The sequence below is a fragment of the Chelon labrosus genome, assembly GCF_963514085.1.
Source record: "Chelon labrosus genome assembly, chromosome: 16".
NCBI lineage: Eukaryota > Metazoa > Chordata > Actinopteri > Mugiliformes > Mugilidae > Chelon > Chelon labrosus.
The window spans coordinates 14904190-14920344 of record NC_140349.1 but is presented as its reverse complement, the minus strand read 5'-3'; the positions used below and the strand labels follow the sequence as shown (position 1 = coordinate 14920344).

Genomic DNA, 16155 nt, shown 5'->3' with positions numbered 1-16155 from the left:
GCTATAATGGTGCTCCACGTTAGCTCATAACACAATGTGCCTGCACGCAGGCTTTGCAGTGCTTTGTTCATTTGTTTGGCTTTTGGCAGGCGAGAGATGACATGAAGTCAAAGCGAGGGATTTAGGATGCAGCAAGATACCGACTGCGCTTGAGATCTTGTCTCTTAACAAAAGCTGTCTTTTAGAGGTATCTGCGCACAGGTCAACACTACGCAGCCCAGTGAGGCGTATACATTTCAGCGCAGTATGGGTTTGGCTGTAATTCAAACCAAACACTGGCTTGAGTTCCTTTCAGTTCTGACTTGTATGTTAGAAAAACATAAACATGTCACTGTTTTGGTATACTGGTGTGTCTCAGTCCTGGTCCTGGCATTTCTTGATTGTGTGAACCCAGCCCACTGTAGGAATGCTTTGTCTCAGAGAGTTAATCCTGACTGACCCTCTATCTCTAAAGGGCTACCCTCAGGATATGGGATTTTGAAAACCTTCCACTTGCACCTAAGAGTTGGTTGAAGGCGGAAGCTGAGTTACAGATGGGTACACGGTGAAGAGATCAAGTCTCTGCTCAGACCTTTCATAACTCTTTATCACAATCCCTCTAGATCCTGTGCATATGCAAATGACTGACAAGGCTAAATGACTTGAAGGCATTCTCTGGCCTTAACGCCAGATCTCTTAGATGAGCATACCCCCATCAACAGTCATGGAGTCAGTCATTAACATTTCTGTATCCTCATTTTGATATCATCAAGTCAGTGATTGCAAATTTCCAAAATAGCCCAAGCTTGAATGGCTTTGGACATGAAGCCATCACACTATTGTTGAAATGCTCCGTGCATTTTAAAGAGAATTTCTGAAAGGCTTTAAAGGCCGTAGAAATCAGCTCTGCCATCAGTAGTGCAGGAACAAGAATTAGAGGAAAAAAGATTACAATCAGAGTAAGGGTCCAAGCAGCCTTATCTGCTCCATCTGTTCAGAAATTCAAAAGGTTAGAGGGAATGTTGGAGCCAGATTTTCTCAAAGTGAAGTGAAGTCGTAAAAGGGATTTAAAGCTGAGCACATCCCTGGAGAAGCCACCACGGCTAAAACCACACTTTAAACTTGTGTCTGCCTTACGCAGTCACAACGGAAAAATTGCAGGGACCAGTTGAAATCGAGTCATTACGACATGGCATCCTTTTTTGGTGCTTTGAAAAAGTAGACTACAAAGCTATGAGTAATCATCCAGATTGCTTCAGTCTTTTTCTTAACCTTTCCTGTCCTGTGAAGCTGTAAGAAATGAGGGCCCATTACCCACTGGGTGAAATACTACCTGCACACAGTGAACCTCTCCTCAGCAGTTTCAGAATTCAACATGAGATATGTCTGTAGACAGCAAGACACAAAGTGCGTGTTTAGTCGTGACCTGAGGTCAGATGCGCCTCAGTGCATGTGGCTGCTGACAGTTGAAGTATGGCCTCAGGTGTTTTTGTTTTATCAGTACAAATTATTCCAGTCAAGGACAAAGCCTTTGCGATGCTTCATAGTTTTTGTCAGTTTAATCTTATACTTCAGCTAACAAGTAAAATAACTTTGAATTACTTTTTGATGCACCATGCTGGAGGTTATAGTAAGTTAAAGTATGTTCTTTTTCAATAGAAACATAAAAATCTTAACTTGGACTCTGGAAGCTGCTCATTTGAGCCTTGATACCTGACACGGTGAATTTAAAAACATTAAGCTGGAATGTCAGGAATGAACGATGAATGATGACAGGATTCACGTTACATGCATTCAGTGACATTTGTGGAATGAACGCCAGAAAGCTTTTCACCCTCAAGGAAATACGTAACATCCAGTGTCATTTTACGTCATTATCATTAGTTAGATTGGTTGCACAAACTACTAATGCTATCCACCCCTTACATTTTGTTGATCAGCAACTATGAATAGCAATTACAAGCCAGTGGAAAGTTTTTAAGATTTATGTCCGATAAAAGTGCAATTAAGGAATAGTCATAGTCAAATTCCCCTGCAAAAGAAAACACAGAAACAAAGCAGTTAAAGGGGAATTACCGTTTCTTTTACAACCTGGACCTTATTTCTGGCATAAAATACGATTGTTTACTCACCCATATAACTGTGGTGTCATTTGGAGTCGTTCAGAATATATTTAGATCCAGCGGAGCGCCGCGTATATCCATATAGTGGGAGTGACTGGGGCACCGAAACACAGCCTCTAAATAACGCATTATCTGCAGCAAAACTCGTTCATTTCACCAATATTTTGTTATGATACGTTAGCGTTATTCCCCGTTGAGTCCGGAGTTACCTGTTATCTATTCGCAGACATGCAGCAGTTTGTTGTTCTTCAGCCAGCTGTTCCTCTCTCTGCCTCCGCATCCTCCTTTCAACAAGCTCCTCATCCGTATACTCTGGCTCAAAACGGTAAGGATGTCCATCATAAACAATGTCGTCGTCCACAACCTCAGAATCGGAAAAATATTTAGCCATATTGCAAAAAACTAGCAGTAGCAAATTACAGGTAAACAAGCCTACTGTCGCAGGTGAGCGCGGCGCTCAGAGATGACATCATTCAGGTCAGAAGTTAGTAGTAGTTAGTAGGTCAATCTACACACCTCGGATGATGATAACAGGTACGGGGCAATGAGTTTCGCGGCAGATAATGTTATTTATTTATTTTAGAGGCTGCATTGCGGTGCCCCAGTCACTCCCACTATATGGATATATGCAGATCTAAATATCGTCCGAACGACTACAAATGACACCAAAGTTATATGGGTGAGTAAACGATCGTATTTTATGCCATAAATAAGGTCCAGATTGTAAAAAACGGTAATTCCCCTTTAAAGATGCACAGCATGTCGAAGCATGATACAATCTGTATTGATAAAAAAAGAGCTCACTGGACTCATTAAAACTACAGACGATCCGCTAGCTGTGCGGTTCTTGCAAAGCTTACGTGAAGTTGAACAAATTAGGACATCGATCAATACAAATCATTGCAACGGCGTATGCTGCCGCCAAAGTGAAAAGATGCGGCAAATAAACTTTGACTGATGTGTCAGAAAATGGCTCATGCCAGAATGTCCTTCCTTCAGACAGAAAATGCCGAAAACACATTCTTTGTAGGTCATGACACCCCTTTGCCGAAAGAACCGAGCAGGCCTGCCTTATAGCGCAATATTCTTCATAACCACTGTCAGGGTGTGTTCGCTGCCAGCCCAGAGCTCATTGTTGTTGTTTACCGTATCGATGGGAATTTTGAAAAAGGTAACGTGAAGAAGCGGAAAGAGACGAGAAAGTCATGTGAAAGACATGGTGAATAGCAGGCTTTGTCCACATCTGTCAACATCTTGCAAGCCAGTCTAGTTACGAAGCTATATTTATGAGAAATTAGCCAACCTTAGTCAACTACTGCTTATACAAGGTAGAGTGAGGCCGCACAGAAGCACAACCCCAAAGTGCACTAAATTATGAAGGGTGTGTTTTATTTCTTATGAGTTCAACTTTTCACACAAAGAGGATTATGTTATTTTTTCCTCTTGAAAGTTATGAAGTCAGAGTCACAGTCTGCATTTCTATCTGTTCTGTCTCGCATCAAACACACCAGTATGTGCGACATTGGACCTCTTCTCTGCAGACATCCTGAATCCTCGATCTATAATATATTCTTAAGCTGACAAGCCCAGACAGCCATGGCTCCTAAACGTACCATAAATTAAAAAAAAAAAAAAAAAAATGTTGGCAACAATGCTTTCTCAGCTCCACAGTGGATTGTTTCTCAGAAAAGGAAGTAAGCCAGTATAATGTGCCTGGAGTGCCAGCAGGACCTGAATGATTTTGAAAACCAGCCCGTGGAAAAATCTTTTTTTTTAGGGTTTTCCTTATTATGCAACACCGGCTTTTTTTAACTAACTTTTCCCGTAAAGGTGCAATCATCAGTGGTCACCTAATATCCCTGAAATGAAACCAGTGTGGATGTGTTCATTCACATTCTTAGTCTTAAAGGTGCAACGCGTAAAAAGTGGTTTGCAAAAAATGTGAAGTGCCGTTGTTTCTGTTAAATGGAGACACTGCAGCCACTTTCACCATGATGCACTTTAATGCACACATTTACATGTACATTATAGCTGCCATTTGAATGGTACTCAAATTGGTATAGAAGCAGAGCAAAGAACAATTTTGTGTAACAACAAAAGAGTTAAAAACTGCAGTTAAATGACCACTTCTGATTTGCTACAACTGAAGCAGAACAGGTCTACAGCCTGGTACAAAAACATGTTTTTTTTGGTCCCTATAGCGAATTTTCCCCATTCATAATAACTGGAAGGATTTTTATGCAACTCGCCTGTTTGAATTATATCAAGGCTTAAAGTTATGTATAATAAAGTTCATCTCTGTTTTGAGTGACTTCAGCTCCGCTCACGCCAAACTTCTTTGCCCATTTTCAAGTCAGTCTCTGCCAACATGGCAGCGGCCGGTGCCCGCACTGAGCTTCAAAACTGCTTTTCAGAAATCCTCCGGGTGATGTCATGTCGGGGTTCGTACATCTTTGTGCAGTCACCGCTCAAAGCTTTGGCATCGAGGCTGGCTCTCCTGTCTGTCCTGCTCTCCAAATGTCGCTTGCCAAGAGCCAAGTAGTCATTCTTTAACTTCCTCTCCTTCAACACAACTGACAGGCTATATAAAAGAAACAGACTCTCAGAACAGCAGCACATGTTGAACTGAAGACAGATTTGATGCCACAGTGACTCACTTTCAGCTCTTGAGTTATGAAGCTGTGTCATGAGTCAGGGTGGGCCAGGGCTAGTTAGATAGCATGCTAACGTTTTTAGATTCAGTTGCATAGTCTGTAATAGTTATTGTTTGGTGTTGTAAACTTAAAAAAACCCTATAACTGAGCTGGCTAGTACCATTTATGGATGTTAATAATTGAGATTTATCTGAATTAAATGAATGTCTGGTGCATTTTTACAGCCGCTCAGTTAATATACCCTTCTGTCAAGAGAGCACAGAAATATATGTACATGACACGATCTGCTCATGAATTATGACATTCCGCGCTCACTCATTACACGTTTCCAGTTAGCAAACACATGCTTACACTAAAGCTGACTACCGCATTAAAGTCTTTATCAGATCTGGCTCTGGGGCGTTTCTGGGGATATGCATGTCTTAAAAGCAGCAGTGCGCCTGTATGCATGGAGGGGGGGGGGGGGGGGGGGGGGCGTGGACATACTTTCACAGGTGCACAGCGAAAACATGCATCGTGAAAATAGCTCACTGCCCCTGTAATGATGGGTAACGGACGATGACGCAGCGATAAACGGTTAACTCCCATCTGGACTGTCGAAAGGAGCGAGTGAGTCCACCGAGCCAGGCTCTCATTATGGGCTTGACAGGGCTGGCTGGCAAGGTAACCGATAGTTACCCTGCCCAGGATGTGAAGGCTGGCATTATCCCTGGTGTGTGCATGAGCGAGTGTGCACGTGAAGGTGGAGCTGCCAGAATACACAGGTGGCCCTCATGGAATCACTGATTACAGAGCTTGAATGGCGCTCTGACATTAGGAACACTTTCACTCTTTGCACAGCGCACCTTTGTGGATTAGACCGCAGACACATGTCTTAGTTTTAAAGAACAATTAGTGCGGGGCTGCACCTCATACCCGTGTGCACCATGTCAAAGCTGCCCAGGAACAACCTCAGGTGACCTTACTGTCTGAGAATTTAGAGGGTACACATCGAAGTCATCTCCATTTGTCATACATGAAAACTACTCAGTGAGTCAAAAGTGTTAAGTGTCTCCGGATGACAAAATAACAATGAAGTCATTAGAGTTTCCTATTTAGGCCTAGAGATTATAAATGAAAAACAGAAATCCCCTCGAGACCCGATCACTGACCAAATTTACAAATTGAGTTTCACACTGGGACACATTTGATCACGGTGTTTTCAGACGGGCGCCTGGGACGTGAAGTCTTATTTTGGGAAATGCACTTTGCAAATATCGTGAATGCTTGCAACGACTGCAGTGTCACACCACAGCAAACATTTGAGGAAGTATTATTAGTGCTTACAGTGACACATATTCCATTTCCTGTGTGTTTCCATTACAATAAAATCGACATGGTATTTGTCAGCCGAATACTTACAGCAGCAGCAGCAGCAGTAGGAAGGGCAGGTTTTGCGTTGGCAGTAATTTCATATTGAGTGTAAATGCTCGTACATGCGAATCGGCACGTGGATGAACTCCCTCGTGGATGTGTGGGCAATTTGGGGGAACGGCGGACTCCACCACAAACATCAAACAAACAAATGACAAATGACGAAATGACTGTATGATGAGTCAAACTGTGCATACATAAAATGTGTATTGCTGACCACAATTACAGTAAAAAGATTTCAGAACGCTATGAACCGAGACAGAACGGCGCTACAGAACCAGTTACTGTGTTATTAATTGCTCATTCAGTTCCAACAGTTTTAGTTGTACTTCTGATTAGCTCCACTTAGCCGGATGCCATCACATGGCACGGGGCTGGATGTTTTTAATGGTGGTCGCCGATCAGAGTGATGTCAGTGACGTAATTCTCATGAGTAATACTTTCCTAAGCCATTAAGTCCGGCCTCAATTATTGTAGCAGCCTGGAGTTATTGTTTCAGGCCTGGAAATGTTTGCAAGCATAAAACTTGTTGTTGATGATACACTGAGGAAACTCTGCCTACGCTTTACTGCCAGGAAAGATTAAACAGAGGGCAGATTTGCAGTTCAGTGCGCCCTCATGTCGCAAACTATGTGATAATAGGGGCGGTCTGCAAAGACAGGCTCGCATGTCTTAATGTAATTTGGTCCAATTATGCTATCATTAAAATCACCAAAATGATTCAGTTGGAGTAGGTTCTGGGATAAAGCACGCCGTCATTATAGTTATTTTAAAATCATTTTAAAAAAAAGTGGTGCTCACGGCGAAATTCATCATAGGATGTATTCAGAGGTATATTTATGAAAGCTCAGAGGAATGCATTAATGGATGTGAGAAGCAGGGAGGGCCGATGACTTGTGCAGATGGTCGGTTGGATAAGAAGACCCATGTACAGTCACCACGTTATATTAATGACTACAGTCTGGCTGGTGAAGGACTTTTTTTGGCTGCAAGTGTTTTACAAAGTCAGTGGATGAAATGGTGTCTAAAAAAAGCAGCAGATAAATTCAGAAGCGCATATAACTAACACGCCCGTTCCTGTCAAGTCTTGCGGTTCCGAGTCCAGTGGGGTCAGCCTTGCTTCTGAATTTAGACACTGCTTATTACAGTGTGAGAACACAGCAACCGCTTCTGGACTAGCTCCCTGTGTCCAAGCGTGTGGAATGTGTATTGTTTTTAGGAAAACTCGTGGAGAGATTCATTATAGCGTTATAACGCCACTCACATGTTGCTTCCACTCCAGGAGCCGTATGAATGTGTTTCCATTTAGACTAAAAATAAAAAAAATATGATTTGAATTCCTTACAGCGGGTAATTTTGTAATTTCAGACGTCGAGGGCGTGGCTGTCGTCTCTCCTTGAAATCTTCAAACACATCCAGACTCCGACCGCAGCAGCCTCTGGCGAACGTGGATGATGTTCGCCACAGACAGACAGACAGACTGACTGACTGACAGTTTGTGTCTTTACGAGCACTTGCAGGAGAAAACATAATGAAACGGCGCTTACAAATTATCTCAGATCTTCAAAGCTGAAGGCCGCAACTTCCCCGACATGTGTTCCGAACCGCTGCCGACACATCAATCATTTGAGAAGCGTTTAACAATGTGAGGAAATTTCTTGGCAGCAGAATATCCCCTTTGCAGCGAGCGTAACACCTCAAAACACCTGCTAGCTTCTTTGTGTACTTCCTGAATGAAGAAATATGTATTCTCCTACGACGTGGATCTATAAAAACATGAAAAAGGGCGTCACAGTTCACCACTAACGGCAAAGTTGGCAGGCAGCTTACTACCTACTAATGATTTCACTTCTTCCTTTTTATTAACACAACTAGCCTACACGCCACTATTTATATAATTTGCCAAATAAACACCTGCCTAATCCAATTTCAGGATATTAATACCTTCCCTAAGACGTTAGGGAAACAAATCTCACTTAACAGAGCTAAGTACCTGGGGAATAAGTCTGTCATCCCCATCTAACAAAGAGCCCACTGAGCTGGAGGTTAATGTGCACAGACCTACTGGTCCACCTGTGTTATGTCTGCTGGTGACTCATTCAAAGACACTGACAGGGGCCAGGGCCTGACTAGAGAAACATAAACTAAAAGAAGCTGCATAGTCAAGGAAGAACATTTTTTAATAGTGGACAGACTTTATAGTGGCTTTAACAATGTATTTTAATTTATCCTGATCTCACCGGGTCCCCTATGCGATCTAAACTTCCCAGGTTTCTTTTACCTTGCACCATTTCCTTAGTGCATGCTCTGGGAGTTTTTTTTCATAATTTGTACCCATTTCCTTACTTTTATTTCAAAATACTTGCCCTTTCAGTGCGTACTATACTCTGCTGTGGCATTTAACGCTACTTCTACACTAAAATGTTTCATTATGAGCTGCTACTGATGGCTAGATGTCTATAGCTAAGTTAGAGGTCTCTAGAGCCTAGAGGTTAAGATTTTACAAAAGCTAAAATCGTCTTGTAATTTATAATGTATTTTGAACAGGAGTGCTAAAAGAAACAAAGCTCTTGCAGAATAAATGCTTTATTTACATCGGACTCATAAATATTAATTCATTCACATGCCTTTTGGATATACCTGTATGTCTGTAAGGAAGTCAAAGATACAGTAACAACTAATTCTGGTTGGAAAATTTTCTTCAGAACGTGAATAATACGAGCCGCAGGAAGTGCAGCAGATTCTGAAGACAAAACTGAGCTCTGCTACCACATTGTATTTATTTTCACCTTAAGCTGATGAAGGCTTCCTTCCCCTTCCTTCCTTGCAACCACAACAGTTAAGAGTCTTGGCATCTGACACTAACCACCAGCCACCAAGCCACAGTAGCTGCTTCAACCTACGTCAACAGCAGAACAACTGTTCGTTTCCGCGTAAAATAAAGTTTGGTTGCAGTTTAGTACAGATATGACGTGACGTGCAGTTCCTGTGTACTTCCTCTCAGGAATATTTATCTCAGAAAACGGACTCCTCACACACACAAACACATCCACCAGGAAGCCAGCGAAAGAAACTCAATGTTCTGACGATTCACTTCGCATGACTTCGCAGTGACTCAAAAGCATTAAAAGACGGATTTGCCATTTCTTAATTAAAGTTTTAGACTTTATCAAGCACACGTTTACCAGTGAGGCTCATCTCTTGCTCTGTCCTCATGGTTTTCATTGCATTACTACTCTGCATTCAGGAGGGAAAGGTACTCTGGCAGGAGCAGGAGGCGTAATGGTCTGGAGTAGACTAATCCAGGATTTAGTTTGGAAAATACATGAGCTAAGATGTCTTAAGAATAATAAAATGTGGCGCAGTGGAATATTGTTACATAACCATGGACCAGAGGCTTCCGATACACTAGATCTAAACGTATCTACAGTTAGAGCTGAAGGCTGAACTTTATAACTGAAAAAATAAAAGAGCATTTTAGTCAGAAACTATTGCAAAAATATTGTGATTAGAAAGAAAGAAGAAGGAAAGCATACAAACCACTGAGAGGAGATGTGAATAACATGACCATCTTGTTACAATACAATGTTCTGCTGGTAAACTTTTGGACCTGGCATTCATGTGGATGTTACTTAGACATGTACCACCCACCTAGACCAGACCAGGCCCCCCCACCCCATAGCAATGACACTCCTTGATGGCAGCAGCCATCCCCAGCAGGATGCAACCTGACACAGGCACACACACAAAAATGCTTTAGGAACAACTCAAAAAAACATGACAAACAGCACAAGGTCCCAAACTGATCAAGTATCTATGGGATGATCCACAGAGGCCCCTCCCCTGAACCCATAGGACCCCACTAACAACATACTGTTGCCAGGCACCAAAGGACACCTTCAGAAGACCCAAGTTCAGGACTTCGTATGTATTGCACAAACCATCGTTCACAGCTGGCCTCTCCTGAATCAGTTTGCTTCTTCAGTACAAATGGACATGTTGTGAAAACATCGGCATCTAGGAATGTTCAGATGTAAAACGATAAGAGCCTTCTGTGTGGGCTCTTGTTTGACTCACCAGCAGGCTGACAGCAGCCAACAGCCAACCATCGGGTTGACATGTTACAGCCCTTAGAGGTTGTGAAACGAAAATTTCCACATCATGATACCCTGGCAGATGTATTAGTTTTGGTGTTCATCATAAGGTTTCATATCCATCTGCCTTAAGGCGTCACTATGTTGTCATAAAAACAACGAAAGTGGAATCAAAATCTGGTCTTATTGTTTTCAGTTCCTGAAACTATTAAGGATAAATTATTTTGAGGTTCATTCAGTTGAAATGAGAATGTTTTTCACTGAAGAAGCAAAAAGACAGGTCAAGAAAAATTGTTGCCATCTTTCTCAATAATGTATTGTGAAATAAAAGTGATCTTTGCAATCATCCACTGCAGCTTCTTAAAGTAACATACACCTGGTCTAGATTCGAATCTGAATAGTTGCTAAAGCTAGTTAGCATAGTCCCTTCACGGCAAGAAGGTTCTTTGATTGTATGTTTGCACCGGCTTTTCACTTTCTTGTTTGAGACTGCAGATGGAGTAGATGCTTCTATGAGATGGCCGTAGCCTGTTTACTAACTGTCGCCTCAGTCTTGGCACCAGGACAGCAGTGCATTGTCACTGTCACATCGTCAACTACGAGGGAATAACCTTAGCGTGCGGCATGCACAGTACACAGACAGACGTGTAGACAGACAGTGTAAATAATTATTAAAACCCTCGAAAGGTCAAAGAGCTGAGACTGAATAGGTTTGGAGTTTTTTTTCTAATTTGTGATACTAAACCTCCAGGCGTGACACATTTAACAGACGATAACCAAAGAGGGTTTCACATGATAGATCTGAGCGTTCTACCAAATACGAAAGCTGTTAAATACTAATTCCGACGGGCTAAACAGGCAGGATATTTTTAGATTGCATCTTTTGACGGCCTTTAAGGATGAATATTCAGTCTAATGTACTACGCCAAAGCTTTAAAAGCTTGGACACACTAATTAGGGGTATGGAGGAGAGTTCTCAAATGACCAGTACAGTTTTTTTCATATATTAACACTTCATGTGAATCTGCTACTAAATAGTGTTCTCATTTATCAATTAGTCATGGTGATCAAAACGTATTCTGATTTCATTCGTAGTGTAAAAACATGTTTATAAAAGGTAAAGCCATCAACCCACAAGGGCGCTTTCGGTTACTGTAAATAGCTACACCAAGAGCTCTGCTGCGCACTTTTTTTGCATGTGTCTCAACAACCCCTTTGCCTGCCCTCTTCCTCATTTCATTACAGGAAGTGAGTTCGCTGTGAGATGCAGAGCTGTCACCACACAAAGCGACATGTCATTCCAGTAAACTCTCATGAACACGGTACACGTCTAGTGCCGGACCCTCCTGCTGCCACCATGCCCTGTTTGGACCACCGCCTCTCTCGCCACGCTTGATGCCATCAGAGGAGGGTGAGCTACAGATTCTACAGGTTGGTGTCCGTAGTCAGCCGCGTCTACTGCTTTTGTGTAGTCGTGACGGAACTGCTGTTCCTCCAGTCTACAACTGAACACTGTGTTATATGTTACTTAAGAGCATGCATCACATAGGCAAGGTGTGTTGAAATGCCCATTTTTGATTCATCATAATATCATTTATGTAACTTTGTTCTTTTCAGTTTGGGTACAGGGTTTTGCAATATACGAGTTCACTGACTCTTGTCAACAGACGTAGCGAGGTACGGCAATGGAAAATTAGGTGTGATAGCATCTAGCCTCAGGTTCCCCATACTGCATGAGTGTTAGATGAGATAGCTCAATGGTCAGCTTGGCACCGCAGCAGAAAGACAGTTCGGGGTGTAGAGGAACACATTGCGACACATTTGTCTTGTCCTGTCCTGACTGCAGGCTGGCGTCTGGTCCATCTAAAGGATGGGGAATGTGATGCGAGGTGTGAGCGCCAGGGACAAGGCGAGCACTGAAAACCTTGACAGCCCAACAAAGGGTAAGATCACCATGCAACTTCTAAATGCGGTGTTTTGTTTTGTGATTTGTGTTTTGAGAGTGCACTGAAGCGGAATCATGTCTTGGTTACCAGACTATTTGCGCGTTACAGTACGCAGAGCCATGATAATCTGATTATATCAGAGTGTCACCCACATTTACAACAAACACTCCAACGAAATTAATCGAGTGACTGAGGCCCGGTCTTGGACATTTTTGGACATTTACAAATCATGACGTCCGCGCATCAGCATTTGGATGTGTTTGTAAACGCTGTAAATATTGCTCTTGGCAGGTTCAGAGGAAGACATGGTGGTCGTGCTCCAGGACTACCCCTCCCGTGAAATCAGCGAGCCCATCTACAGAATGGGGGACAAGCTCCGAGTCATTGCACAGTACGATCACGCTTTGGCCTACTTCTTTTAAAAACAATCCAGTTTCCCAATTCAAACACGCACACATTTTGAAACAAGCACGAGGAAATAAAGCCTGTGAGATAAAAAAAAAGGAGCATGTGTAACTTGTTCTAAGTTTGAAGTATAGAGAAGTGGCCAGACAGAAAGGTCAGTTGTTAATTCCTCTTTGCATCTCTTTTGGTGGTCAGGGAGGCTTATTGGTGGAGAGTGCGCTCTGTCCAAACGGGGAAGGAGAACTACATACCCAACAGCCACGTGGCAAAAGTGTACCATGGGTAAATTACAAACTGCTCTTTTATTATTGCAATTTAAAAGTTTTCAAGTGGTAATGGAAATGAAAGTGTCTCTCTGTTGAAAGATCTCTGTCTTAAGAGTGCTAATAGAAAATGGTGGTAACAGATTATATTTATTTTAATGTCACGTGTTCACATGAATGAGATTTTTCTAAACTCAGAAAAACTCACTGCGTGTCTTCTGGTCTGTCAGTTGGCTGTTTGAAGGGGTGGAGCGCCAGAAGGCCGAAGAGCTGCTGCTTCTACCTGGAAACAGAGTGGGCTCCTTCCTGGTGCGGGAGAGCACCAGAGAGAGAGGTAGGAACATCTGCAACAGACTCAATCACTTTGGGCTGAATTTGAAATTTCTGTAAAGGCTACAGCGTAGAGTCTGTAGAGAAAATTAAAGCGCCACAGAATATAGCAATAAGAGATGTAGTTAGAGCCGAATCATGAAAAATAAAATAATAATTGGCAAATTTTTTATACATTTCTCTGAGATCATCACCAGCATTCACTCACCGTCGCCGACCATAAAAATAGGAAACGAGGAAACAATTAGCCATTACTCAGTCTCACCAAACGTCCCCCACATCAAACTCTCTCTTAAGTTCTGAGCGGTGATATTTTGATCTGAAACTTATTTTCTCACGATACAGTAATAGACAGTTCCTAAGCATGGGAGAAGATGGTCATTACACGATAGGCCTGACCTTCTCGCTACTTCTGCTTTTGCTTTGTCGCAGCATTTTCAGTTAGATTTTCAGTTTGAGCATAATATTGACTACAGTGTGTGTGTGTGTGTGTGTGTGTGTGTGTGTGTGTGTGTGTGTGTGTGTGTGTACTACCCTCAGGCACTTATTCGCTCTCCGTGAGACACCGGCATGTAAAGCACTATCGTATCTTCAGACTGGACAACAGCTGGTACTACATCTCCCCACGCCTCACTTTCCAGTGCCTTGAGGACATGGTCAACCATTACTCTGGTGGGTTGACGCACACAGCAGCATGCGGTTGTGTTGTGCGACGCAAACAGTGGAGACCTAAAAAAGGCTTACGCAATCACGCGGGCTCTAAGAACTGAAAATAAGTTATCATGTTCTTATTATAGAAGCTTTTCTTATCAGACTTTCTAATCATTTCCGGTGTTTTGGAACAAAACAGGAAACGAGATACAATATGTGCGCTCGATAAAGACTGCTGGTGCGTGTCCAGTGACGAAAGTGTTAATTGTTAAAACGGTGAAATAATCGAGGTCTGCATGGTGGCAACACACCTCTTTCACAAGTTCGGTTTGTGTTTTTGCTTGAGTAGTCGAGTGCGCCGGTGGTGAGTGTAAAACATGCAACCTAATGTCTGCTGTTTGTTGGTTGGTTTGTAAGTGTGAGAGCTGTACTTTATTTTACTTCCCCTGCCTTTGCCCCCTCCAGATTCTGCGGATGGGTTATGTTGCGTGCTAACCTCACCCTGTCTGTCGGGAACCATACAGCCAACGAACGCAAGCACTGAAGCTCCGCCTGTGGTCATGCGACACAACTTTGACTGGATGAAAGTGGACAAGTACGGAAGAGAAATTAAATCTGATGTCTTATTAGGATGCTAGTCTTAGATTGGGATGTAGTTTAGTTGAGGACCGCAAGTATCTATTTTTATCATTTATTAATCCGCTCAATATCTTTTCTATTTATTACTTTGTCTATAAAGTTATAGAAAATTCAATACGCAAGTTGATTTATGTCTATGGAGCAATCGGTTCAGCTCTACTACAGACTCTTAGGGAGTCTTGAAAAGCTGATTTTGGATTCAGTGATGGAAATTTGGAAAGAAGATGTAATCCTTTTTTTTTCCAAAGGTGACGAAAACATCTCCATAATTTATGTTTTCTTTCCCGCTCTTTACAGGAACCAGCTGGTAAGCCAAGACAGCTGCAATGACAGCATGGTGAGCTACGGCGTCAGGAACAGCATCGCTGCCTACTTGTCCTTTTCTGCCGATCAACAAGCCAATCCGCAGACGAGAGCGGAGAACCGGAAGAAGAAAAGTAAATCCGTCTACACTTTCCCCGAAAATGGCCGTGCAAGTTTTGACTATGAGGACAACTTCTAGAGACGGCAGTGCGGTTCAAAAGACTGAAATACCTTCAGCTCGGGGCCAGTAGACACTTTTTTTCTGCAATCTACTACACGTTCCTATTGTTGGCTGAGGGCTGCACCGAGCCAACACTTGCTTTAGTATCCTCAACATCGAAGTGTGTTATAGTTTCCAGTATGAGCACTTTGAAGTACTTTAACAATAAATCACACAACCACTTACACTTGGATTATAAGCGGGAGCTATGAGGAGTTGAACTGCAATTGAACTGTGATGTGCAGGCTACACTTGGAGCCAAGAAACAAAGCCTGGCATTATGATAGTAAAGAGAGGCTTGAATGCTGTGGGTATTGTTGGGTAGTATTAATGTGTACACTGTATGAGTATTAGTGACTTTCAAACTAATTTGCTGTGTTGTGAATAAATATTGACCTGTTATTGTGACCTTAAACTTGCATCGGTTGATTTTGTTTTGTCTGTTGCATTGTCCCCTGATGTGACAGTGGCTTATTTACACACAGACACGTAGGAATATTTTAGTGTCAACCTGGTAGTTATGGGTGCTTTTGGAAAACATTCTGGGACACTACACACTGGAGGACCTCCCAGACTACACATTTAAAAGAGTGTAAAAAGTACATCTACCATGAAGTAGGAGTTGATCATAATCATTTTCAGTTCCTGCCATGCAGAAATAGCAGGCTGAACACCCTCAAAAAGGTATAGGAACTAAGAACCGGTTCCTGCCACCGAAGGGCTGCTGTCACTTTCATTTTAACTTTGTTTTGCTCTCCGGCTCCCAAACGACATATTTGTCTCTTTAGCAGCACTAATTGTTAGCTTTGTCTGCGTATGGTGGGTTTAGTGTACGCCGATCAGGCATAACATTATAACCACCTTCCTAATATTGTGTAGGTCTCCTTTGTGCCTCCAAAACAGTTGTGACCCGTCAGCAGTGGCGGAGCTAGAGGGGAGGCCGGGGTAGCACTGGACCCCCCTGAAATCTGATTGGACCCCCCAGATGCCACCCCAGATGATTGACATATCGCGGCACCGGCGCACCGCACTTCTTGTCGGAAGGAGCCAGTTGCATTTTTAAATCAGTGAAGCCTATTGACTGCTAAGTCCCTCCTGTACAGTAGTTGGCGCTATATACCACAAAGCGTTGCGA

At 42.7% G+C, this 16155-nt stretch overlaps 1 protein-coding gene across 2 annotated transcripts; it reads left to right on the top strand.

Annotated features, from left to right (window-relative positions):
• Nucleotides 1-10585: 10585 nt before the first annotated feature.
• Nucleotides 10586-15901, top strand: sla1a (Src like adaptor 1a). 2 transcript variants are annotated; one of them, XM_084562981.1, is made up of 8 exons: nt 10586-11674; nt 12110-12206; nt 12501-12600; nt 12810-12896; nt 13108-13211; nt 13748-13879; nt 14324-14453; nt 14795-15901. In XM_084562981.1, exons 2-8 carry the CDS (start codon nt 12134-12136, stop codon nt 14997-14999), a joined length of 831 nt encoding a protein of 276 aa, XP_084419107.1. In that variant the 5' UTR covers nt 10586-11674; nt 12110-12133; the 3' UTR covers nt 15000-15901. The 2 variants fall into 2 exon arrangements, with proteins under 2 accessions (XP_084419107.1, XP_084419106.1); XM_084562980.1 differs by having other exon boundaries at nt 10587-11694.
• Nucleotides 15902-16155: the final 254 nt, after the last annotated feature.

Coding starts and splice junctions, on each gene's coding strand:
- sla1a (XM_084562981.1), top strand. CDS start 12,134: ATGGGGAATGTGATGCGAGGTGTGAGCGCCAGGGACAAGGCGAGCACT. Junction 12,207..12,500: donor CCTTGACAGCCCAACAAAGG/GTAAGATCACCA, acceptor TGCTCTTGGCAG/GTTCAGAGGAAGACATGGTG. Junction 13,212..13,747: donor GGAGAGCACCAGAGAGAGAG/GTAGGAACATCT, acceptor TACTACCCTCAG/GCACTTATTCGCTCTCCGTG.